General features: G+C 47.9%; 1 protein-coding gene across 9 annotated transcripts in view; it reads right to left on the bottom strand.

The window, feature by feature from the left end:
• GLT1D1 (glycosyltransferase 1 domain containing 1) overlaps positions 1–26,058 on the bottom strand; it is a 77,726-nt gene that overhangs the window by 32,385 nt on the left and 19,283 nt on the right. For all 9 annotated transcript variants that reach the window (XR_005531319.1, XR_005531320.1, XR_005531318.1 and 6 more), the window contains exons 3-6: positions 22,788–22,893; positions 17,202–17,253; positions 7,428–7,464; positions 5,608–5,664 (exon numbers count right to left, since the gene is read on the bottom strand). Coding sequence is in view for 5 of the 9 variants with exons in the window: in XM_039249570.1 (XP_039105501.1) it covers positions 5,608–5,664; positions 7,428–7,464; positions 17,202–17,253; positions 22,788–22,893 (252 nt within the window). In the remaining 4 variants the exon portion in view is untranslated. The remainder of the gene's footprint in view (positions 1–5,607; positions 5,665–7,427; positions 7,465–17,201; positions 17,254–22,787; positions 22,894–26,058) is intronic.

Genomic DNA, 26,058 nt, shown 5'->3' with positions numbered 1-26,058 from the left:
CACACACGCACACACACGCACATGCACACAGTTAATATTTCTAAAAATGCCCAGCAAAGGAGAAGCTGATGTGATCTATCTCCAGATGCGACCTGGGATGTGGGCAGGACACAACATCACGGACAACATCGTCGGGACGGACATGGAGCATCTGTTCAAACACAGAAGACGGAGAAGCAGCAGAAGGAGGAGGAGGAGGAGGAGACAAGGAGATGGAAGAAGCACGAACGTGCCCAAAAGGGGGAAATCAGAGAACCTGAGTTACTGACTCGAGAAAAAGAATAAAAGCAAAACAAACACAGCAAGGTGGTGTCCAGAGAAGGCAGCCGAAGCAGCACTCCTCTAAGGGCATATGTGAGTCTTGGGAAAAAGCTCCGTTCTCTTCTGTGTTTCTGCCGTGCGGCAAGCACAGATGTCAAAACCTACTTGTGTGCCTGTTTGGATGTGACACACGTTAGGTGCTCAAAACAGCAGGCTCGGGAGACGTGCTGGCCTTATGCTCAGAGGCCCGCGCCTGCCCCCACCCTGGGAGGCCGAGGGAGCCCACCTCGAGAGAGAGCACCCCGCAGTTTACACCATTCATCTTCAAAATGTTCTGTGGCTTATGGTAAGCTCTACACATCATATTGAGACCTTATAACATGATACAGGCTTGTATATGCTCACAGTTCCAAAATACTGGCCTTACTACATACAAGGAACTCTGAGGTAAGTATTCCTTTCATTTCATTTCATTTCAGTTTTTTTTATAGTCCATTTTTATTTTTGAGACAGAGCATGAGCAGGGGAGGGTCAGAGAGAGAGGGAGACACAGACTGAAACAGGCTCCAGGCTCTGAGCCGGCAGTCAGCACAGAGCCCGACGCGGGGCTCGAACCCACGAACCGCGAGGTCATGACCTGAGCGAAAGTCGGACGCTGAACCGACTAAGCCACCCAGGCGCCCCTCATTTCAGTTTTTAAAAGTGCTGGTCCCCAGCTCACTCACTGATTTCGAGAGCACTGACCTACCAGACCTTGGAGGGAGACGGTGCTAACCTGATATTCTCTCGCCTCTCTCCTGGTCTTCTTCCCGGGTTGGAGATTAAATGTCATGAGGATTTAGGAAACTAAGTTAGCCCATGGTAGGACAAAGAACCAAATGCTTTGCCTTATTCTAGGACCAACACATTTTTAAAAATAAAATGCAGACACAGCTTTTGGGTTTGAACAGCTTCTGTGCACTTCGACACACAACGGTACCATTGTCAAGGACATAAAGATAACAGGTGAGAAATCACGATCAAACAAGCGTGTGTCCCTGACCGGGGCTACACACACGTATGGCGGCCATTCTTAGATTTCAAAACAGAACTAAAAGAAATTGGCCTGTGGACGTCTGGAGGTGAACTCAGGTGCCTAGGAAATGTTTCAGTGGATTTCATTTCTTCCTTTTAACTCCAAACTTCTTTTTCTTCCCTCTGTTTTTCTGTGAGCATCCACGTTTACCGTGAGTCAAGGTCTGACCTCATCCCTCACAAAAGCACGATTTACACATCTGTCCTTCCAATGTTACCGTTTCCTGGAGAGTGGTATTTTTTTTTTAATACAACCCATTTCTTTTTTTTTTTTTTTTTAGTGTTTTATTTATTTCTAGGAGAGAGAGAGAGAGAGAGAGAGACAGCGTGAGCAGGGGAGGGTCAGAGAGAGAGGGAGTCACAGACTCCGAAACAGGCTCCAGGCTCTGAGCTGGCAGTCAGCACAGAGCCCGAAGCGGGGCTCGAACCCACGAACCGTGAGGTCATGACCTGAGCGAAAGTCGGACGCTTAACCGACTAAGCCACCCAGGCGCCCCAAGGAGAGTGGTATTTTTATCTTCAAAACACAGTGAGTCGCTCTCATGGTCTGGCACCGTATGGGCCCCAGCAGGCTACGTGCCAGTCACGCTGCCTGGCCCTCCAGTGATGCATCAGATGCTCCAAGACACAAACCCAATCCACACTATGCCACCTTCTCTCCTGGCTTCCATCCCCAACACCCTGAGTTATTGTAAGGAGAAAAGAATCCAAGAACTTCAGTGGCCCACATTAGACGTGGTGAATGTTAACTGAAAAATCTGATTTGGGGGCTGTGAAAATATCGAGGGATCTGGTAATGTGAATTTTCCACATAAAAAGCAAGGGGGTTCTCCTGGGCACCGCCAAGGAGGAGAAATACTACCATCTGAGCTTGGCATGTCAGAGTCTTCACAGATAAACAGAAGTATAGTTTACAGAAGGAGAGAGGCAGAAGATTAAACAAATAAACGATAGAAATATAATAAAATGGGAAACAAAAAATCAGGAAGGTATGGTCAAATTTAAGCTTTCACAGTTTTGGGGTTCGATGACCAACAAAGAATCACTAATTTTAGATGTGTCAGTCATGGGCATTGAGAGGAAAAATCATCTATTACTGAACAATAACAATGTTTAAGTTGCTAACGCACAGATGGACTCCAAGGTAACTAACTTGAGGTTGTATTTATATTACAATAGAATAACTATTGTAAATATCATGGGGAAAAAAACTCTACCTCATTATTTTTTCCTAGTTGATCTGTTGGTCTGTGGAATCCAGTTAGCATAAAAGCAATGTCTGACACTCAAAAGATTCAGTAATCTTTTAGCTAGGGCTTGGAGAGAGAACTGAATATTCTCAGAAAAACCCGTGTCACACCGTGAAGGAGGACACATCCTCAAATCGCCATCAGATACCGAGGAAACAGACACTACGCCTTGGTGACTAATCTCTGTGGGTCTGGGCTGTTAACCGCGGCCCTTCCTCACCCCCTCCCCTTGATCGCAAGGTTAATGGTTCACAAGGACTCAGAGGGTGAGCATTTTAATCACTAACAGTCTGTGTCGAATTCACCGTATCTTCTGCTTTCACTGCCTAAAGCTCAAAGCAGAAGTGACAAATCACAATCGCGGGCTGTGGAGGCCAGGGCAAGATGGAGGATGGGTGGGGAAGACAGTCTATCTCTAGAGCCAACGATGACACAGACAAATGGCTCTGCAAATGGGAACGGATGCCTGGGCATAAAACCCGGAGACGCCCATTAATTCCGCATCCACCCCTGCACCACGATCTGACAGAGCCGGCTACCAGGACCCCAGGGAGCGTGCCTGTGCCAGGTACCCCGGGCATGCTTACAGTGTGTAACTGTACACTGAGACAGAGCCGCCGCCACGCGGGCCTCTGCGGGAAAGGCTGTCTGAGGAGTCCTGAGCGTCTCTCGGCTGTTCCGTTAATCACTCGGCACGAAGACCAATGAAACAATCAGCCCGAGACTACAGGCGTCATGAGAAATCTCTCTCCCTTTGGAAATTATGACTCGTAGTCACAGCACAACGGCGTCAGGTGATCTATGGGAGATGAAGTCACCTCACAACAGGCGATTTCAAAGGGCTCGCTGGTTCTGAATAATGGCCCCCACTTGCCGGTGTCATGGAGCTGGGGACGGCGAGGGCTCATCCGTGATGCAGAGGACGGCCCTGCTTCTGGCCCCGAGGTTGATGGATGCACTTGGAAAACTGTTTCTAATAAAACGCTTGGAAATGCTCTTCTTCCAAGGGAGCCTGACTCTGACATTCCATATGTGGTGGGTGGGAGCTTCTGCCGGCTGTGTTTGGAGCGAAAACTAGCCTGGGCATCTGCGTGCTGGAGTCTGGCTCTTCAGCCTCTTCTCTGAAATTAACAGCAGGCTTGCAACATCAGCTCCCCACCTACAGTCCCCGGGCACCATGGACTCTCGGGAGAGGTGGTTCAGGTCAAAGCAGACGTATTCTTGAACTTTACATCGCATTTGGTGAGGCCATTTTAGCTGGTCAGACTCTAAGGCAGTGACAGTCCCCAGGAGTACACACTTAGAGGCCTCATCTATGACCAATGAAACTTTCCAAATGTAAAGACATTGTTCAACAAAATTTTGTTTGGACATTGTGACTGCACTTAGATCATACCGTATGTGGAAAATACAAAGGCTAGACTCTGCAAGCTCCACCACGTGTGTCACAGCGTGGCTTACGGACATGCACGTCAAAGCTACCTTCCCAGGAGATATTGCGTACAATGTCTGAAAGGTCTAACCCAGAGATTCTGGTCTTAGGCGTTCCGAAGAAAACAACTGGGCAAGTATATGCAGATTGAAATCCTAGCACTTCTGTTCCTACATATCAAAAAGTTTAAGAAGGCACTGGTCAAATAAGTGTATAGAATTCAAAATAACACTATAAAAGAATTGAAACTCATGATGTAATCAAAATAAGTAAATAAATGTATAAGATTTCAGAATATAATGTCAAAAATCAACTGTGTTTTTACATACTAGCAACAATTCAAAAATAAAATTTAAAAAACCTTTATAATAGCAGCAAAGATAGTAAAACCCCTAAGAATAATTTTTTTAAAAAGGCATAAAGACCTGTACAAATCATTGCAAAGATAAGTAAGGCTTAGATAACTGGACAGATATATTATGTTCCTAGATTTTAAAGACAAATTATTTTTAAGATGTCAATTCTGCCTAACATGATCTATGGATTTTGTAGAGATTGACAGGATGAGTTGAAATATATATGGAAATGCAAGAACCTTGGTTAGCTGACACAGAACTGTCGACTCACTACCTGATTTCTCGACATGCTATACACCAACAGCAAGACAACACAATACCAGCATAAGGATAGACATATATAGATCAACAGACACTGAGTATATGGCACACTGATTTCCAGAAAGCATTTCAGTGGAGAAAGAAAAACGCTTTCAAGGAACGATACTAGAACCACTTTCGGAAAGAAACTAATTTTGCTCCCTACCTCACACCACACATAAACCTTAATTTCAGATGGATTATAATCGTACTGAAAGAGCCAAAACACTAAAACACCTGGAGGAAAAGAAATAGGGGAAACATCTCTGTGAACTGTGAACAGGCAAAGTTTCTTAGTCAGGGCTCAAGCAGTGCTAATTAATCATGAAAGAGAAACGGATGAGGAAGAAGAAAATGAAAAGGTAAACCAGAGGAAATAGAAGAAAATATTCACGTATATACATGTACCTTTTTTCTTTAGTTTATTTATTTATTTTGAGAGAGAGCACGCAAGCAGGGGAGGGGCAGAGAGAGAGGGAAGCAGAGAATCCCAAGCAGGCTCCAAGCTGTCAGCACAGAGTAGGACATGGGACTCAATCTCATGAACCTGGCCGAAATCAAGAGTTGTACACTTAACCCACTGAGCCATCCAGGCGTCCCTGTAAATACACGTATCTAACAGAAGACTTGAACCCAGAATAGATAAAAAAAACAAAACCCTCCTAACAAACCCATTCTTCCTCCTCTTCTTCCAAGGATGAGACCACGAATGACTTCTCTGGGAACAGAGAGAAGCCATGCCCGTCCTAATCCTGTCTGGTCCTAATTCCCACTACTCCGTCCCCTTGTTCACCTAAAATCGTAGACTTCTTTGACCTGAAGAAACCACTTTCTCTGGGGCCTCTTTTCCAAAACCATGTGAGCATACCATGGACCTGACACCAATGACAAGATGCACTCCAGTCATACGCACATAAGAAGATTCTTCTCTCACCTGATTGGTGAAGAAAGGTGTTCCAGTTAAAGGAAGCATTTGGTACTGTCACAATTCCTGGGTGGAAGGAAACAGAAAGCAAGTCCACATTGATGAGAAGTAACTGGCTATTTTGTGCTGATTTTTAAATAATGGTCTTATACTTGGTCCTTACAAAGAACCCAATGTTCTGAGTGCTTCATGAACACCTGTCCATGACTCCAGCTCAAAGCAAGCCGAGCCCACGGGTCCCCAACTTGGAAAGTGCATCCCCTTCAGCTTCACCATCCATTACTGGGCGGATCCCAGTAAAAATGCATCCCTAAAAAATGCATGCAGGGAACAGGCTTCTAAAACACAGCCCCATGTAGCAATTATGTCTTAATTTAAAATTCCTAATCTCAACCCTCTCCAAATCACTTATCTTGTTTTCTGTGTCACCTCCTTGGACGGATTTAAGTTTAACATTCTCTTAATTGAACATCTTAAGATGTAGAAAATTCAGAGGCAACATTTAACAGCTTATCTGGGAAAATCTGACATTTTATGAACTGTTAAGTCATGTAACCCTCTCTGCAATGTACCTGTGAGACTGTCATCTGCACTGAGCAATGCAGATTATTCAACTTAGTACTATTTAATGAGCATGCGGGCACGCCTGGGCCCGGGCGCTGGGTGGGTGCCGCCCACACACTCCTGGAAACCTTGAAGCCGCGCCCAGCAGACTGACCCCTCTAGTTTATCCTGCTGGAAACTAGGGTTCACAGAGGCTTAAATGGGGTTCACAGAGACTCGGTGTGTAGGGGGTAGAGGCTGCGTCCAAACCCAAGTGCTGCTTCAAAGCCCGTGTTTTCCTGGTGCGCCCGTGTGCTCCTTGGCTATAAATCAGGCCACGAAGGAGGAATGGGAGGCATTAACCCCACACCTGCCCTGACACTCACACACCCTCTCTATAGCCGAGTCAGAGCATCTTTTTAAAGTGGGAATTCCTAGAAAGGGTTTATTTGATAAGTGATTCTTCCGCTAAAAATATCACTGAAAGGCCCTGAGGATTTATACCCGTGATGATGCACCATGCAGCTGAGGTGGGCCCTCTGGGGCTCAGCACCTTGGAAAATTCCCCACGAAACTTGAACTCATGACCTTGGCTGCAGCAACTGTGCTGACCTAAGCTTGCAATCAGCTACACGTCCTTTGGAACTGCTTCTTCCTGTGATTTCTGTTGTTTAAGCAATAATACAGTGCTTTCAGGCACCTGCGTGGCTCCGTGGGTTAAGCGTCTGACTATTGATCTCAGCTTTCATCATGATCTCACAGTTTGTGAGTTCCAGCCCTGTGTCTGGCTCTGTGCTGACAGTGTGGAGCCTGCTTGGAATCCTCTCTCTCTCTCTCTCTCTCTGCCCCTCCCCTGCTCACAAACACACACTCTCTCTCAAAATAAATAAGCATAAAAAAATAATAATACAGTGGTTTCCTCGCTGTGTTTAGGAGATGGCAAAGGGTTACCAAAAGGCTGTGCGGACCACCATCCAGGAGGGAATGGGTGAGGGCAGGAAGGGGGTCTGCTTCCCCTCAACGCAACGAAAACAGACCAGCTCCGGTTTCTTCCGTTGTAAACAGGCCACCGGGAGAGCACATCATGTGGTTGAAAATGTTAACCAAACTGCATTTTAAATTACTCTTTTATAATGTTCTCGTATTTGTCAAGAAGCACTAAACACATTCATCCTGACTATTATTAGGTGAACCTAAGACACTATATTATTTCATCCACAAACACTTCAGGACAGGTCTCTGAATAGACTCATATTTTAAAAATACGTAAATTTAAAAATTCTTACCTTGACTCTGGACATAGATCTTACCCCTAGCATGAGGCTTTTGAAAAGAGAGGAGAGAGAAAACAGTGTAAATTGGATAGTCCGTTACAAATGCCTTTTAGAAGTAAAAGGAAAGCCATTAAAAAATCGCCTTGGAAAACATCGCAAAGAATCATCCACACAGATGCTCACAGACTACTTTCTAAAAGCAGAGTTCCCTCTGCCTTTAATGGGGGTTAGCCCATTAAAAACACAGCATCTTTAAGAAGCACAGAGAAAGAGGTCCCTTAAATTAGGCATAATGCGTTATTACAGTTTTCCAGTTACGACGTTAGTAGAAAAGTTACTGAAGGTCGGACACAGAACATGCCAGGGGCAGAGTCTCCCCTGTGCCCTAGCGGTTTGGGGACAGGTATTCTGACACTCCCCACCCCCAGCTGCCAGAAGACAGGAGAAAGGGAGGAAGGGGAGAGGAGGGAGGTTTGGGGAGGGGAGAACAGGACAATAGGCACTGTAGGGGGTGGGGGTGGGGGGCAGATTCCTCCAGGCGGGAAGGACTGGTCTCCAGGACCCTGTAAGCACCCTCCCCGGGTACCCCTCTGACGTGGGGGGACCAGGCGGCACTTTGCATGGCTGAGCTACGTGTTGGTACCAAGATACAAACTTACTACTCCCGGCAGCGTTTCCTGATGGAACGTCACAAAACTACTAGAGAGAAAAAGAATCCATTTCTCAAACTCATTTCGAAACGGAGGCTTAAATATTTTTAAAATCAAATTTCGACACAAAGCGTGGAAGGCTGCAGGGTCAGGTGGGCTGTGCAGAACGTGATCGGAAGACACGGTCTTTACCTGTCACGTGTCCGACGTGCCCCAGCGGTGCAGGGGGACCCGGCCCAGCTCAGGAACGGAGGCCACAGAAACCTCTGCTACCACTCTGCCCCCTCCGCCTGCTTGCGTGGATGGGGGCCTTGGCCCCCAAGGTGACAGGGAGCCCGTGCTGGTGCGTGTGGGGTGCATGTGGGTGCCCGTGGGTACACGTGGGGTGCAGATCTGCTTCCCTCAATCAGTTCTGTGTTCGGAAAACTAGCCAGCGCTGAAGCGGTCCTTCTGAGGAGGCCCGTGGACAGGGAGGGGGTGGCCCTGCCTTCTGCCCCGTGGGTGGGAAGGGGTTTGGGGGGCTCAGCATTCGCCGTCTCCGGGCAGCTGCGTGCAAGTCGGCACACAGACAGGAGACTCAGTGTACTTTGCTTCTGTCTGAGTGTTACAGTTTCCATCCAATCCTTAGAAGCACCCAAGACCTCTAAGGCAGACCATCCTCCTCAATTCTCCACCCAGCAGGGAGGAACCCCCCCTTTTAAACTGCCCTTAAGGGACGCCTGGGGGGCTCAGTCAGTTAAGCGTCTGACTTCGGCTCAGGTCATGATCTCACGGTTCGTGAGTTTGAGCGTTGTGGTGTGTCACACAGGGCTCTGTGCTGACAGCTCAGAGCCTGGAGCCTGCTTCAGATTCTGTCTCTCTCTCTCTCTCTCTCTCTCTCTGAAAAAATAAACATTAAAAAAATTAAAAGTAAAATAAAATAAAATGCCCTTAATATAAGCCATAAAAAAAGTTTAAAAAATTCTCCACCCTATCAGTTTAAAAAAATGTTAACTTTAATGGAAAAAAATGGCTACTAGCAACAATTTTAAATTAGAAATTGAAGTTCTAAGCCGTATAATATTCCTTTTGTATTATTATAATTTCACTGGAAGTACAGAAGTGCTTAGGGGTGCCTCCTCTCCACCCAGCCTCGAGTCTAAAACATTGGCTCGGAAAGTGAGGCTAACACACCGGCGAAAACCTACCAGCCTGGCATTTGACAAAAACAGATTCAATATAATTCTACATAGATTTGATTAATTGAGGGAAGGCAAAATGGCCACTGTTTTCATTAGAAATATGCTCCGTCTGCAATTAGAAATGCATAAACCCAAAATGCTGCCTTTAAGAAAATTCCATCTGACACAAACTAAAATTAATTACACTGGTATCCAAACTCCATAAGCATAATGAATGGACTCTGTGTGGAATCTTCTGGATTTATCTGTTGGTCTTGCTATATCTCGGAGCACTAGTTCCCCTGAATCTACTGAAACCATGAGGAAAGTAGTATCAAGTCCTCTATAGATGTTTTAAGCATGTTACAAACGACATTTTAAGATCTCATCCTAGCAAGTCATGAAAATAGAGTTATATTTGGACCTGGGTTATTTTTAATCTTTGTAATAAAGAAATCTGGCAAAAGCCAAGTGGCCTATATTGATTTTGAAAAACATTATCTATATTAAAATGCTCTAAGTACAAATTAGCTTTCTTTTCTCAATATTTATTGTTGTTTCTCTTGCCTTGAAATAATACAAGAGTCAAAATCCTTGTATATCACTTCCCTTGCAAGATTAGCTCATTGATGCAGGAAATGAAAAAGACGCCTCTGTGTGTGAGCGCGTGGGGGTGCAGGGGGTAGGGATGCAAGATGTTCCACGGTGTCGAGAAACCATTACTTAATTTGGCCCATTACTAGGCATAAAAAGCCAATGTCCTGGTGGACAAATACTTTCAGATACGCATGACTTTCTCGCAGGTCCAAATGCTAATTGATGCCTTTTTATAATGGAATAACAGCAACAGCAAAACCCCCTTTTTCGACTTACATAACCTTCTGAAACCAAGCTCTCTGAGATTAGAAACCACAGGAAATATTATTTTTGAAATATATGCACGTGCTTTGTGATGAAATACTAACTTTTATTTTGAAACTACAATTGACTTCTGATGATGGCTTTGTTAAAATTACTTTTGAAAGACTTACAGAAATCATAGCTCAGAAGTGGAAAGCTCTCAAAATGTACGTCTGTTAATAAAATAAAGACAAAAACGCACAGGACTTGGGCTCTTTTCAGGGAACATGGTTCTCTTCCTTTCTCCCCACCCTTTCCCTTAGAAATCAGTGTTTAAGCAAGGAAAGAAAATAGAAGAGGGGCACAGCCTTGTTGCTGAACCAGATGCAGAGAGATTTTTTTCAAGAAAAGGAAGGATTCGTGAATGGGGTGAGGAGTGTCTCTGAATGAAGCCTGGGTGGGGACCCAGTCCTGTGAGATCCAAAGCTGGGTGCCAACTCGGGGATAGGAACCCAACAGGAAACCTGAGGGAAGACTTCTTAAAAACAGCAACAACAACAACAAAAAACAGTTAAATCTATGGAGGAAATAGATTTACTGGGAATTGTTGATGTGATTCAAAAGCTTCCCCGCCTCTCTGTGCCCTGGTGATTTGAGGAATTCACAGCACTTGTGATGATTCCAGATTTCTGAGCCCCAGGTCATGATCGTGAGAAAGGTGGGGGGCGGGGGGTGTCTACGCTCTACAACTGATGCGTTTTCCATTCTCTGAGTTACATTCAAACTTTCCAATTCCCAGGGATCTCATGTGCAGAAGAAAAATGCAAAGAACATGTGCAGTTTCATCGAGAACTCTCTGGGGAAAGCCAATCGTAGTGGAGTTATTAACAGTGATTAGCTTCCTAGTGTGTGATCAGTCCCTGGAGTCTCTGTTACCGGGTATTTGCAGGGAGGGCCGCACACACGTCTGGGGCTGAAACTGCGGAGGTGGATGATTTTACGTTACCATTACGGTAGGAACCGTAGCAAAAGCTGTGGTCTGAGAGGCTCCTGCCGCTGCTGGAGTGATTTTCGGACATAACCAGGTACAGAGCAGTGGGCCGTGCAGGAAGGAGGAGGAGGAAGCGGTTCGCGGGACAACATGCGTGCAAGTACACAGGGCAGCGGTTAGTCGACACGCGGCTCGTTCAGACGGGCCGGGGCAAGCGAGCACCTCCGTCAGCTTAGGGAGCTCACCTGTCCCACCAACTGCACAGGTGACAGCCCACGAAATCTGTCTTGCTTTCTGCATTGCAGTTTCCAAAAGGATTCTGATGAGTACATGCACCCACTGCAAGTAAAAGCACACTTTACGTATTGCCTAAACACAAACCGCTTCAGGAAAGTTATTTTTCTTTAACGAGTGCCGGGGCAAGACATAGATAGGCCTGTAAGCCCCAACAGGCAGTGATGCAGGGTCTCCAAACTACAAAAAAAAAAAAAAAAAAGAAAAGAAAAGAAAAAGTAATGCCACCAGAATGCTTGGCTCAGTGCTGATCTCCGAAGAGTGTACACGTGGGTCATTTTGGTTATCGTCATGGTTCTTCAAATTCGGTAACCACTTCAAGCAATATTTACTCAAACTCAAGATGTTTACGAAACAGCTCGTAAATAAATATTTGAATTGGGAGAAAGTCTTGTCCGCAGAGAACTTCTTAGAGAGAGTGGGTCAAGAGTGCAGTTGAATTCGCTGCAGGCCTCTGGGGTTTTGGACCCAATGGAGACATATTACACCCAGGGTCACTGCTTCGGCGGAGAGAAAACATTTTCATTAAGATATATACCTAATGTTCGTTCTTTCTTCCTTTCTTTCCTTCTTTCTTTCTTTTTGTGAAGTAGTCACACTTCCTGGTAAAAGTCTGGTGAATTTAGAGAAAGCATCCTTCACTTTTAACCCAAATTTGCATGCTGAAACGTCTATTACGTACAGTAATCAGAAACCTACATTCTGTATAGACTAGCTAGTTTTACATTTCCAAAAGCCATACATCAAAGTTAGAGATGGGTAGTGAATCAAATCCCTAAAAACGCCACATCAAGGTTATAATTTCACAAACCAACAGAGCAGCATTTTCCCGAAACACAACCGGCGTTGAACTCATGTGATAAATATTAACGATGCAGTGTGCAGACCTGGTAAAGAGCCCACTGAGAGCGTGTCCTTCACAAAGTAGGCACGTCATCACATTAAGGTTGATTTAAACAACACTAAAAAAAAAAAAACAAAAAAAAAACAAAACCTAACAATAAGCCCAAACAAAGGCATTTCAAATTAAAAGATAATATAAAACCATCTTTATTGAAATCCAATCAAACTAATCTGTGGAGTCAGCCAGGGATAGATAGGGGACCATCTACAGCCCCTGAAGCAGTGCCCTGGCGTTCCCAGAGGGCAGACAGGGACCCAGGGCCACCAAATGCACCGGTTCTGGATGCATTTCCGTGAAGACGTCTCCCACTCCCTGATGCTGTGTGAGCACATGCTTTCGTGATCTTGAGAGAGCTCATCCCTCACTTGCATGTACCGCGCTGGGCGGACCAATGTGGCAGCCGACAGCCACACGAAATCCTGGTGCCCTTGAACAAGGGCTGCTCTGAACAAAGATGTGCCCCAAGTGCGAAAGGTGCACTGGAATTTGAAGACTTAGTACAAGAGGAGAAAAAAGTGAACTATCTCATTAGTCATTTTTATATTGATTACGTTTTGAAATAATAAGATTTGGGAGCTGGATGGTGTACAATGAGGAACCTGGCCTTCGTGGTGGCCTCGGGGAAATAAATATGTGATACGTGAGAGGTCTTTGTGTAGGGCAGGGCCGGTCATGGCCATGGGTCTTAGGGTAGAAACCAGGAGTCGAGAGACATCTGTCCACTTAAACACTGGATTCCAGCATGTGTGTGGTCCACCAACCAAGCCTACAGAATGAAGTTCCAATAAAAATGTCGGACCCTCAGCTTGGGTAGCTCCCCGAGTGCTAATCCTCCACACTTATTGTCTCAGATCAATAACTGGGGGGTAGAATGACCTGACTCCATGGGGAAGAGGGTAATGGCTCCTTTGCCCTACACGGCTCTTCGTTTGGGCTGATTTGAGGCTCATTAAGAACAACCACAAGAATAAACCATGACCATGAGTAGAATAACCGTCAGTGAGTCTTGTGCAACACAAAGCAAATCTTTCTAGTCTGAGATCATCGGAATTTGATTCTGGTTGGATAATAATTAGGTAGGATATACTAAACAACATCCCAAGTCAAGCCTGCTCCCGAAAGGAAGGAACACAAAATTAAAAACAAAAGCTGGCAATTCGATAATGAAGAGTCAAATGTAATTACTGAAAAACCGCGTTGCTGTCCAAAAGACCCAAGTAAAAATCATCTCTCTACAAAAATCCATCTAAAATAATTATATAAGTGCAGCTAAATAATGAAGCTTTACATTATTTATAGGTCTTTTTTTTTAATTTGTGAAAAGTAATCAGACGAAGGTATTGAGCGGAACTTTATTGAAAATTCATCTACCAAAAAGAGCACAAAAAACCTGTATTAAAAACACAGATTTGCATTCGGATTTAATAACTCACCCCCACCACTTTAAACTCTAAGATGAGATGCCTCCTTTCTTTATCATTAGCGTTTATTATAGTGTCTCTTACATCATCACTCCAGACCGAACATTTGCTGCCTGTTTGGTTTAAAAAAAAAAAAAAGAAGAAAGCTTTGTTTTGATACTTGGAAGAGTCTCTTCTGCAAACAAAGAGCTGGACTGCAGTCCCTCTGGTGTGGAAGCTGGCCCTTCTATCCGCGTCTCTGGGGCACCATCACTGCGACTGCCACCCCCACCGTGACTGCGGCCGCTCTGTACGTTCCGTGTGGTTCTCACCTCGTCGGAAACTAGACTCATGTAAGAGTAACCGTTCCACGCATCAGTTATCACTGGGCACCGGCGACCCCGGCTCTGCGTCTCCAGCTGTGCCCTCCCCCCAGGACAGCCTCACACCGCAGCCACGTCAGCCACGTCCTGGGTATTTACACCTGGGCCCTGTATCTGTCTCCGATTCAGCGTGTCTGGGACCCCGGTTTCGCTCTCCTTCCTTTCCCCATCCAAACTCCTTCAGTCCAGCTCGTCCAAACTTTACTGATAAAAATCTTAAATTATGTTAATAGTCTCGAGTCCTGCTTTATTTCTTCCTTACATGCTACAGTCTTCCCACAGAAAAATTCATCCAGAACGTGGTATGGAGGTTAAAAAATATCTTTATCAAAGCGCATTTACCGGTAAAATGGCATGTATCTGCAGGGGAAATGGCATGATGGCTGTAATTTTTTTTAATATTCCAGAAAATAAGTGTGTGCGTGTGTGTGCATGTATGTGTGCGAGAATGTGTGCGTGTGACGTTCTGCATGTGTGTGTGTGTGTGTGTATGTGTGCGGGTGCATGCATGTACGTGCGTGTGAGAGTGTGTGCCTGTGTGCATGTGTCTGTGTGTGTGCAAGTGGGGAGAATGACGGTAGATTAGATAAGCTTTGAAGGGTGTAAGCAGGTGGCAGGTACAGGAGTTCACTCCTCTATTCTTGCTACTTTTGCTCATGCGTGGAAATTTCTATATTAAAAAGTTCTCGGCAAGGGTCCTTCCTTGTTGAATCCAGTTCAATAAAGATCTGTGGAACCCGAGGATGCGTGTTCCCCTCTGGGGGTGCGCGAGCGATGCATACTTTCTCGTCTTCAAGGAGTTACAAACATAGCGGGTTAAGGAGAGGACCGGCACTAAGTGCATCCTTCCCTGTGTCCCGTGGCTGCAAAGCCATCTTGAAGACCCCGTTATGAGGCAGACTCTATCTCCACTTCTTGACACACTTTGGCTAAACATCAGGCAAGCAGCAGGTTGAAGAAGGCTTTCACACCGGCGCCCATTCCCACCTGCTGCGGAGCCTCGTGGCTGACAGCAGACGGGGTGGGGGAGCTTAGCGGAGCTGACCCAGGCAACACAAAGAATAAATAACAAGTGTTTGATTTAAGTCTCTACGTTTGCAAAAAATAACATGTACGGTAAGTGAACACACCCACACTTAGGGTCCATGGATGAAGGTGACATTGAAGACAGAGAAGCTTGGGGGGGCAGGGCTACAGATTCACGGACAAGGAACATGGGCTTCAACAGGTTAAAACTTCCTTTCTCGTCTGGCTTCACAGAGGATGGTCGGGGGTCCAGGTCAGCTGCTCCATTGGCCCTGTTTGCAGATGCTGATTTGGGCTCAGGTATGTGAAGAAATGTCAGCATCTCCTTAAGAGGCAGCTGGAAGGGAAGGCCTTTCAGATCACTGCAGGCATTATTCTTGGATGCCTGTACCAAAGCTCAACCAACAGTACCTTCCTAAAGGGCAGACGCGGTATGGAACCTGCCATTGTATCGCGCTCTGTTCCAGCACAGTCCGTGGGCCTATCCTGCACTGTGGACGGCTACTTCACCTGTGCCGTGCGCACCTCAGTCATCTGAAAAACTCCGGACTCACGGAGCGATGCAGATCTTCCGAACATTGAGGCATTTCCTCACACAGTATCAGAACCAAATCTCATGTGCTAATGGGACCAGGCGAGTCCTTACGTCTGCGGAAGCTCTCACCCGTGTGGTAGCTTTCTGATTTTCGGCTCGGCAGGTCAAGTGTTACCATGGGCAACAGGTAATGGCTCCAGCCGCTCATTTCAAAGAAAAAACTTCTGACGAACGCCCAAGTCTGAATAACCACAGTCTGTCTGCTGCTCATTCTTTCAATACCAAGTCTCTGGTTCAATCTGCGGCTCAACCACACAAGCGCCTTTTCTCCAGGTAAACGTCACACTTCATTCAGAAATTCAGCGGACGGCTTTACGCGCACTTCCCATGCCATCATCACACCGGACATTAAAAAAAAACTTGTATCCAAAGGGTAATAGTTGATAAAATTAAACAATATTGTTGGCTCAGCAAGGAAATCTTAAAGTGATTTTTTTTTTTTTTAAACTACAAGTGGGTGGTGTGAACAATCAAAGGTCACTGGCTCTGACTGGTGCCGCCGCCCTCACCGGGTCAAAAGGGCCCAGCGGTTTTACTCAGCGCGGATTTCCCAGTGTGAGAAGGGGACACCGCGTCTTCCTATTCTTATCAAATAGGTTCGACTTTGTGGAGGCCTGGAAAGAGGCCGGGGATCCCAGAGGTGGGCAAGCATCGCTTCAGATGACCACCGACCACCGTGAGGAGGTCGTGAAGGCGGCTGTGCGGGCTGTGGCCTCAGGGATGAATGCACCCACACGCGCACGGGGCGGAGCATTTGGCGCGGTACCAGTGCTGGAGAAGACTGCATGTGCCCTCGACCCAGAGCAGCAGTAGGCGAGCGCGGAATCTTGCGAACAGAAATCCCATAAAGAAAGGGCCTCGCCTGTGAAATACCCCCAATGGGAATAACACCCACGAATGATAAGGGCGTGAGTGCGGTGCACAGCGGGCGAGCCTGTGACCAAGGGCCCTGTAGGCCTCCCCACCCGAGAGGCTCACGCGGCAAAGCGGCCTCTGCTTTGGTTTTGCGCCCGCGCGGCCAGGCCTTTCCGTGACTCCCCGCTGGGAACTCAGACTCCCACCAGCTCATACCCCCAGCCCCCCAGCCATCATGAATAAAAAAGTCAATAAGGGAATTAACTTGCAGAGCTACAAAGTCCTCTACGCTTTAAAGCTCTTCGGATAAATGGACAGCTTTGGAAATTACATCCACCGCCTGCAAGACCGCCGCTCCGCTGTGCGCACGTGAGTTGCCTGCGACATTTGTAGCACAGCCTATAAGTCACCCAATCTGGGCGCACGGAAGGAAAACAAACAGAATACGAAAATGTTTGGCCATTGGGCTGTTTTTGCTATTCAGCAACAATATAAAAAGAAAAAATCAGTGACATCTTAAGAATATCGACACAAAAAAGCATCGAAATACAGGAAACATAATGCACGACTGCGGCCACAAGAGGTAGTGTCCATGGGAACGTCGTCCGTTCCAGTCAAAGTGCCTCCCGCCCCCAGCCCTGCAACCTCCCCGGCACGGCCCAGACAGCATCACGAAACAAACACGTACCCACTGCGTTTGTGCCACTTCCTTCATTGACTCCGTGAAAGCGACGGCAAATCTGGTGAAAACGAACAAAAAGGAGGAAAGCGGTTAGGGCAGAATTCAATCAGCATCTCCACGGCACAGCTCTTTGCAACAGATTGTCAGAGACGAGGCGAGGCGCTGGACCTCAGGCGCCGTCAGTCTATCACGCGTGGTGGGTGGCCATCGGGTTTAATCTCTGTGCACGTTAAAACAAGGTGCGTGTGCAAGACACAAACAAATGAAGCTCAGAATTTCAAATTGTTGTTGTTGTTGTTCCTTCCATTCAAGGCCAGGGAGGCAGGGAAAGAGCCGGAAAGCCAGATGCGGGAGATGAGCAAAGGGTCTGAGGACAGGCCATCCCATCCACTGGCTGCATTAGAGCTATGCTAATGTGTTCAGTTTCCTGTAATGCACGTGGCCAAGGAATGCTCATGTCTGTGTCCACTGAGCAATGGCTGTTTCCAGAACTAGGGCTAGGTGCACATGGGATGAGCCAGGAGCATCTCACGGGGGGCCCGCAGTGAGAAATGGCTCAAAACCGGCGAGGCGTGTTGAGAGGGCACAGGCGTCCGCTCCCAGCGTCCCAGGGGCCAGGGCGGGGATGCTCTGAGCACCCAAATAAATAAGAGTGAGAAAAGCCCATGCAGTAAAAGAAAATAAGTACCCGCATGCCTGTATTGATACACACTGAATAAGTACACGGGGTCAAGCAGCTGTTCCTTGTAGAACGCCAGCGAATAACGGCAGAGGGACTAGAACAGAAAATCACGAGGCACGTCCCACAGCACTAGTCGTGGCAAAGAACCATGAACGGACCACTCGTCCCCACTCGCGGACCCCACAAGGGGGGGTTCTTCCCTCGAGGAGCTCCCCTTCCCCTTCGCCAACTGAGCCAGCCAGGCGCCCCTCCCCTGCCTGTCTGCTCCAAGCCTTCCTTCCCTCCGCACCCCTCCTGCCACCCTGCACCTGGTCCAGCTGGGCGACTGCATGTCCCCTATTTAAGGGAGACATAAGGAAGCCTTCTGTTCGGGGGTGAGAAGGAGCGGCGAGGAGGCTCAGATGGCATCAGACCTTGCGCCGGGGCCCCTTTCACAGACCACAGCACAGGGGGAGTGCGGGCATGTGTCAGGGGCCGCTCCCCATGGCCCCGGACATGGACAGGAAGTACCGGCAACCTGGATACTGAGGGCATCCACCTTACCCCGAGAGCTACGCACACGGCAACGCAAGGAGAGCGCAGGGACCTTCCTTCGGGGGAAGCTGCGGGCATGAAAGCCAAGAACCCAAGGAGCAGCACAAATGCATACAAACTGCGGCCACTTGATGCTGGTCCCAGCGAATTCCACGCCCAACGTGTATTTCCCGTTACTATTTTCCACCAGGACTAACAAGGCCATCGCGACTTCTGCAGGGGGCTAGGGCCCCCCAACAGGCCAGGAAACACACTATCAGCAGCTTCAAGTCAGGAGACAAAGGAAAAAAAAAAAAGCCCCCAAAGGTGGAGGGAAGCTGAAGAGCAGGGAACAAAGTCAAGGGCAGAAGGAGCACGGCTTTCACCCCGGGGTGGCGTTTCCAGACGGACACACGGCGCAGCCTCAGGATGCTTCGAGCACCGTCAGTCCCCTCATTTGGCAGCAGGACCGCTGCCCCTCCCGTGAGAGCGTCGCTCTGCGCGCCGGACGCCGCCAGCCCTGGACCGGTGCCTGGCACCCGGCAGACGGGCAGAAACATCCGCGGACGGAATAAACGAACAAGCGAACGGAGGTGAGTTCTGCCGTACATTCTAACGGGAAGCAAAGCGGTCGGGGTGAGGCAGGAAGTGCAGGTGCGCGGGCCGGGCACGGGGGGGGAAGGCACCCTCGCCCAGCAGCTGTCCCCCCTCCCTGCCCCGCAACCCCTTCTGCTGATGCGCCGATGGCGCAGGACCGAGGCGTCTGGGGACCTGAGGAGGGAGAAACCACGGACTCGGGACGTTTCAGGAAGAGGGCACGCGCCAGCCTCTCCGGAGCCGGGGGGCCACCGGGTGAGGGCCGTCACTTCTGCTCCTTCTGGATCGGCCGGTGACGCCTTCCTTCTCAGCCCCTCACCACACAGATGTCAGCCCTGGGTTTACACCCACCTGCCCAGCCGATAACCACCAACAGAGCGACCCTAAGACAAAACATTTTAAATAACACCTTTCTTTCTTTCTTCCTTCTTTCCTTCCTTCCTTCCTTCCTTCCTTCCTTCCTTCCTTCCTTCCTTCCTTCCTTCCTTCCTCTTGAAGGGGGCGGGCAGAGGGGCAGAGAGAGAAAGAGGGAGACAGAGAATCCCAAGCAGGCTCCACGCTCCGCGCAGAGCCCGACACGGGACTTGATCCGATGACCCTGGGATCATGATCTGAGCCAAATCAAGAATCAGGTGCTTGACTGACTGAGCCACCAGGTGGCCCTAAAATAACGCATTTCTTACAAAAACTAGAAAACTAGGGGCGCCTGGGTGGCTTAGTCGGTTAGGCGTCCGACTTCAGCTCAGGTCATGATCTCACGGTTTGTGGGTTCGAGCCCCATGTCGGGCTCTGTGCTGACAGCTCGGAGCCTGGAGCCTGCTTCAGATTCTGCATCTCATTCTCTCTCTGTCCCTCTCCCACTTGTATTCTGTCTCTCTGTGTGTCTCAAAAATAAATAAAAGTAAAAAAAAAATTAAAAAAAAAACTAGAAAACTACCACTTTCGCACTTTTGAATGAGTATCGCCATTTTAAAACATACTCGCTTTGACACGTGATTTTGCACGACAAAAACATCTTTAGTGACACCGTAGCTCAAAACCCTCTGAAGTGACTGATACTGAACCTTCTGACCCACCAGCTCCATGAGATTTAACCTATCACGTGCTATGTACTCCTAGCTGCGAAACTATCTCTGAGGCAATTTATTCCACATAAGCTCTCTCTCCCTCGTTCGCTTGGCAATATTCAGTTTCCCTAAGGTGCACCTGCATGATCCTTCATAAAACAATTTCCACAAGCCTCAAACCCCTTACTGAATTTAGTATTTACAATTCCCAAATACTTATCACATTATAATGCAAGCCAAAAAGCTGATGCTAAAATAATTCCGGTACTATACCATGTGGGAAAGAAGTTTTAAACATTAAAAAACTTCAAAAATATACCATATAAGAAAAATATTACCATTTTGAAAGCATTTGATTAGAAAGAAAACTCACTATAAAGCTACACGAGTTCAATATTTTACAGAAAAGTATGCCGTGCGCTGTCCAACAAGGAATCTATGATTCACCCAACTTCCCCACACACGGACTTCAATCAATACCCCTCCCAGATGAAAATCAATGTGTTTTAATAACAACACAATGAATAATGCTAATGGTAATACCACAAGATGAATTCATTCGATAATGTTTCTACCAAGCAGAATTATTTTCCTTCTGTAAGACCGTGTATCGCAAACTGCGTGAATCAAAGGGTAATAGATTTTTAGGGCATAAGAAAAACAACATTGAGAAAACCTATAATGACAGATCACCTTTCAAGAAAACCCAGACTCTGTATACCTTTGTTTACTGTAACTCTCCTCTCCCTCCCTCTTTCCCTCTCTTTCTCTCCCTCTATCTCTCTCCCTCTCTCTCTGTCTCCCTCTCTCTCCCCTTCCCTCTCTTTCTCACACACAGGTGCACACAGGCTCACAGCAAATTCTCTATTTGGCCTGGGTTGTGCCCCTCATTCACGTCCAGGACATTCTCAGGAAGAAACGGGTCTGAGATAGATGGATACAGCACTGTAACCCCAGCCTTCAGGAGCAAGACTGACCCCCACCTTATAAAAAGGGGAGGGGGCTGCCTTAGGCTGCACCATGGTCCCTGGAGTGCTGTCCTCAGTGAGGGATCACGAATGCTCTGGTGACATAAAGCTTCAGAGAGTTCTGGATTCCATGACCACGGCTTCTCAGCCGTGAGAGGGTTAGAGATGGGCCACAGACATTTCGTGGTTGGCCATTTACTGGGGGCATGGGGGCAACCTAAATGTCCACCGGCAGACAAATGGATAAAGAAAATGTAGGGGCGTCTGGGGGACTCACTCGGTTGAGCATCTGACTGTTGCTTTAGGCTCAGGTGAACACTATGTCGGCGAAGCAAGCCAGGCGCGGAAGGACACGCCGTGTGGTCCCACTGACATAAGTGTCCAAAACAGCCAAACGCAGACAAGCCGAGAGAGGGGCAGAGGACGCCGGGGCCCAGGGAGGGGGACACAGGAAGGTGTCCGTCAAGGGGCACAAGTTTCACGTGTACAGGGTGAGGAGGTCCCGGGAGACGCCCTGGAGCCTACAGTTCACGAAGCTGTAACATCAACTGACACGTTTGTTGAGAAGGTGGATTTTATGTTAAGTGTTCTTGCCATGGTAATAATAAGAGGGGAAGAAAGTTCTGGAGGGGATGGAAGTGTTTATGGTACAGACGGTGATGATGGTGTCACTGACGTGGACTTATCTTCTAGCCCATCAGGCCGTGGACAGTAACTATGTGCAGCTTTTTGTGTGTCACTCATGCCCCCATAACGTGGTTGTATTTTTTAAAGAATCGTTTGTCCACATTGAAAAAAAATGATTTTTTTTTCTTGTACAATGACTCAAGGATTTACAAGAGTCGAAAGGTTGGGGTCTTGGCAAACATTGGGTCCAGGGTGATTCACAGTCAGGAAGCACCTGCCTCCGGCCCAGGGGCGCCCGGGAGGGACCGTCCCAGCCCTTCTGCAGAATCACTCGGGAAGCCTGCCCGTCACCTCCTAGCTGATGCGCAGAACCCTTGGCTTCAGGTAGCACGTCCATTCAGTTCTTCTTTGGATTTCATTAGCCTTTTTAAACAATTTTTATAGGGATGTAGAGGGTGTGTATCCTGTTATCGTTACTATGTTAAGTATCATCTCTGTGTTTGCTGCACAGAGGTACGCAAGTCCACTCATCCTTCCTGGTCACTTCCAGGTTACGCTGTGCAAATGTCGTTTTCTAGACAAGGAAAATGCTGGGGGTGGGGGGGCAGCTCCAATCTGTGACTGGGGGCAAGGAGTGCGTCGGACCCTCGCCGCAGCTGATGCCATAGACCTCAGGGTCCTGGCTCAGGACCCTGCAGCACAGCGCCCATGACGAAGGACTCTCCTGCCCACAGTGCCCTGGGGACCCGCTGGGAAGGCCCACCCTGTCACGGATGGTCTCATGTAGCTCAGAAATCCACGTGGTTCAGAGCAGGCCCTGATCCGGGCGCTTCCAAGCCGGAACCCACGCGCGCTGTGCTAGGCATGCCTTCTAGCCTGCAGGACATTCTAAGAAGCTTGGCCCAATATTAAGCACAGTCAAAGTTATCCGCACGCCATACTGGTCTACGGTGACTCTCCATGGCAGAATTCAAATGTGCCAAGTGAGAGAAAGAAAAATGAAATGAAATGCAGACCCTGCTTTATTACGGGAAGACATAAACTTCCCCAACTACTGCCTTCCTAAGTCTTTCGGTGTCAGTGAACTCGGCCCCAAAGAGTTAAACGTGTAACCCTGTGAAGTTCCCGGAGGTATTACCTGGCTTCTTCGAGGACTCTCCCCATCACTTTGTTTTTCTCTCTGTGGTTTACATCTTCATTTAGGTCGGTTCCACCAAAGATGATTCCGAAAGGAATTCCATGACCTGCAAAATCATAATAGTTAACGAAGCAGAACGTAGCTATGCAAACAGGCCTCGACAACCTACCCCAAGCACTGGAAAACCCAAGCTCGGGGATGGCTTGATGTTTGTTTCATCTTATCCGGCTCACCTGGGGAGCCACATCGGCATCGCTATCATAAACATGATGCGGGGATTGATCATGTCAGACCGTGGGTGCCAGGATGATTTTAGATCAATAAGCTTTGAATATTAACAAATGAAAATGAGTGCTGGCCACCATCCATCAAAGCTAAGCTTATTGGAGATGGGCTCATCTGCAACTACCAGATTTGTGACGGAGAAAGAGCAGTTCAAAGGCAGCCGGGCTGGAATCACAGTAGCAGGTGCCAGGAGGGCGGAGGGGACATGTAGGGCGCCCCGGGGCCACCATGGCTTCAGGGAGCATGACGCATGGCTGCTGTGGGAGCCGAAACTGTCCAAGACGCTGTGCATGTAAGGTGAGGGAGGACTCGCCAGGGAGCGAGTCTGTTCTGAGTGAAGCAGTCTGGGCGGGTGATGCTCTGCGTCAAGGGACGCTGGGCGAGCACAGACGTGTGAGGCATCAGGTGTGCACAGATCAAGCTACGTGAGGTGTTCAGCACACGTGACTCCCCACAGGTCAACCCAAAATTTTAGGAGGCGCCGGCTGGCAAACCACCAAATGGACCAGCTCTCACTGGAGTGTTCCCACTGGGGTTTTGTGAACGAGCCACATCCCTCCCGAGATTCAGTGTGTCAGTCGCAGGGGACCCGTCTTCCCTCTTATTTGCCTCAGAATTATTTCTGTCCATGCAAATTGGCACATTCTGTCTTTTTTTCTCTCTGGCCAGGTGCTGTGGGTATGGACTTCCGGGGGTGCTGGGGGGGGAGGGGGTTAGCATGTGGGACGGACACCAATCTTTGGGGACCGGAGGGAGGTGTGAGGCAGGAAGAATAATGAGCCCCAGAGATGTCCGTCCCTAATTTCTGGATCCTGTGAGTGTTTCAGAGGAGGGCAGGTCAAGCTATTTAAAATCAAGGGTGCCAGTCAGCCAACCCTAAACTGGGAGAGGTGATCCTGGATTATCAAGGCGGGCCAGTGTGATCACGGAGGCCTTACAGGTGGAAGAAGCAGGTAAAGGTGCTCCCAGGGCCTCCATATGAGGGGACGAGACTGGCCCTCGCTGGCTCTTGGGATGGGAGCGCGCAGGTCCCTCCACAAGGTGGAAACTAAGGACGCAGGTTGCCACAGCACCTCCGAAGAGAAACACAGCCCCCGCAACGTCTTGATTTCAGCCCCATGAGATCTGTTTCAGCTCTCTGACCCGGCAAGCTGGGGAGCCGTATATGTGTGTGGTACTGTGTCCCCGGGCTTGCAAATGGTGACAGCGTGCAGGAGGTGACTGTGGCACCCCCCTAACAAAAACCATCACTGGACGGAAAGAGAACTGCAGGGAAAGTCTTCTTCCGCGAAATCTCCAAACACAGAACAAGTAGACACCTGGAAGATACACCCCGAGGAACCACAGAAGCTGCTCGACAGTTAGGAGAACGTCCCGGAATGAAAACGATCAGCCTCGCTAGTTAATGAAGCCAACTGGCAAGTGCTCTCATAGATCAAATCTAATATAGTAAGAAGAGCATCAGACTTTGACACCAGACCACCATGTCTCAGAATCCTGAGCCTCAGCGTGGAAAATGCCTAACTCAAAGCGTCACTCCGTTCTTCTGAACCTCAGCCACCTCATCTGTGAAATGGAGGTCATAATTGGCCGACTTAGTCCTGAGATTAAATGACTCGCTGCATCTGACATACGGGCACAGTGTGGACTCTGTGTGATACCAGTGTCACTGGGCTTCAGGCTGAACAAGTTTGGAAATACGTAAGTCCAGAAGCTCTCTGAATTAAATGAGCACTTGGAAGAACGGAATGTGGGATATTTCATTCATTTTTCTATCTTTTTCTCAATACTTGTTCTATGGTTAAGAAAGCAAAGCAGGGGCGCCTGGGTGGCTTAGTCGGTTAAGCGTCCGACTTTCGCTTAGGTCATGATCTCGCGGTTCGTGGGTTCGAGCCCCGTGTCGGGCTCTGTGCTGACTGCCAGCTCGGAGCCTGGAGCCTGTTTCAGTCTGTGACTCCCTCTCTCCCTGACCCTCCCCTGCTCACGCTGTCTCTCTCTCTCTCTCCTAGAAATAAAAAAAAAAAAAAATTAAAAAAAAAAGAAAGCAAAGCAATGCATCCAACTTTATGTGTGAAAACTTCTAGAAGTCCTCTGCTATAGCACGATGTATATAAATGTCTGCAAACTCCTACTGACCCTTCAAAACCTTCCTCAGGCATGTCCTTCTCGCCAAAGTCTTCTCCAAGTTCCTCAGAAGTAACCCACCCCGCTTTGATGTCAGGCTAAGAATCATACGGCTTTAGGGTAGATTTGTAGATTGGGAAATCCTGGAGAACAAGACTGTGGCTTCTTAATTTTGCAGCCCTTGCTCCTAACACAATACCTGCTACAAGTTAAAATTTCCAACAGCATTTGTGGAAACGAGCTGAGCCTGAAAAGTGAGATACAAACTATTTCCAAGCGCATTTACTCAGGGCCACCCAAGTGACTGGTCCTGTGTCATAAATCAGTGCCTCTGCGGGACATGTGTCATTCCCAATAGTCTGCGGAAACAAAAACATCACAGTTTCCTGAACCCGGCTCCTTTATCATCCACCCGGCACCACCTGCTTCCTCAACAGGTTCAAGCCTGAAGCAGGTTCTCAACGAGAAACAGAGAAAAGAGCTTCATCAAAACGCTTCTCATCCAGCTTCCTGCCAACGTCAGATCACCTGGGAAACCTTCCTCGTGTGCCACGTAAGGCATGTGAAGGAGGCCAGGAAACACCGTGTACAAGCACAGGGTTGCACTTCAGGTCTTCCGAAGACGTGTCCAAATACAGTGTGTTATTCCCAAAGCTAAAATGGTAATCGGTCCATTGCTTAAAGCATTAAAATTCATATTTTTAAAAAATAACTGCATCGTACCTGCAATGTAGCTGCAATAAATATTAATATTGTGAATGTGCTGTTTCTCATTCCTTGAATATTGGTCTTAGCAATTGCGGTTACCTAATTATTCGCTCAGCAAATATTGGTCTTAAAAAGAAAAGCGAACTTCCATTTG

This window comes from Hyaena hyaena, unplaced genomic scaffold (genome assembly GCF_003009895.1).
Source record: "Hyaena hyaena isolate Hyena2069 unplaced genomic scaffold, ASM300989v1 scaffold_343, whole genome shotgun sequence".
NCBI lineage: Eukaryota > Metazoa > Chordata > Mammalia > Carnivora > Hyaenidae > Hyaena > Hyaena hyaena.
Note: the sequence above shows the minus strand (reverse complement) of the source record. Positions and strands in the feature narration are given on the sequence as shown.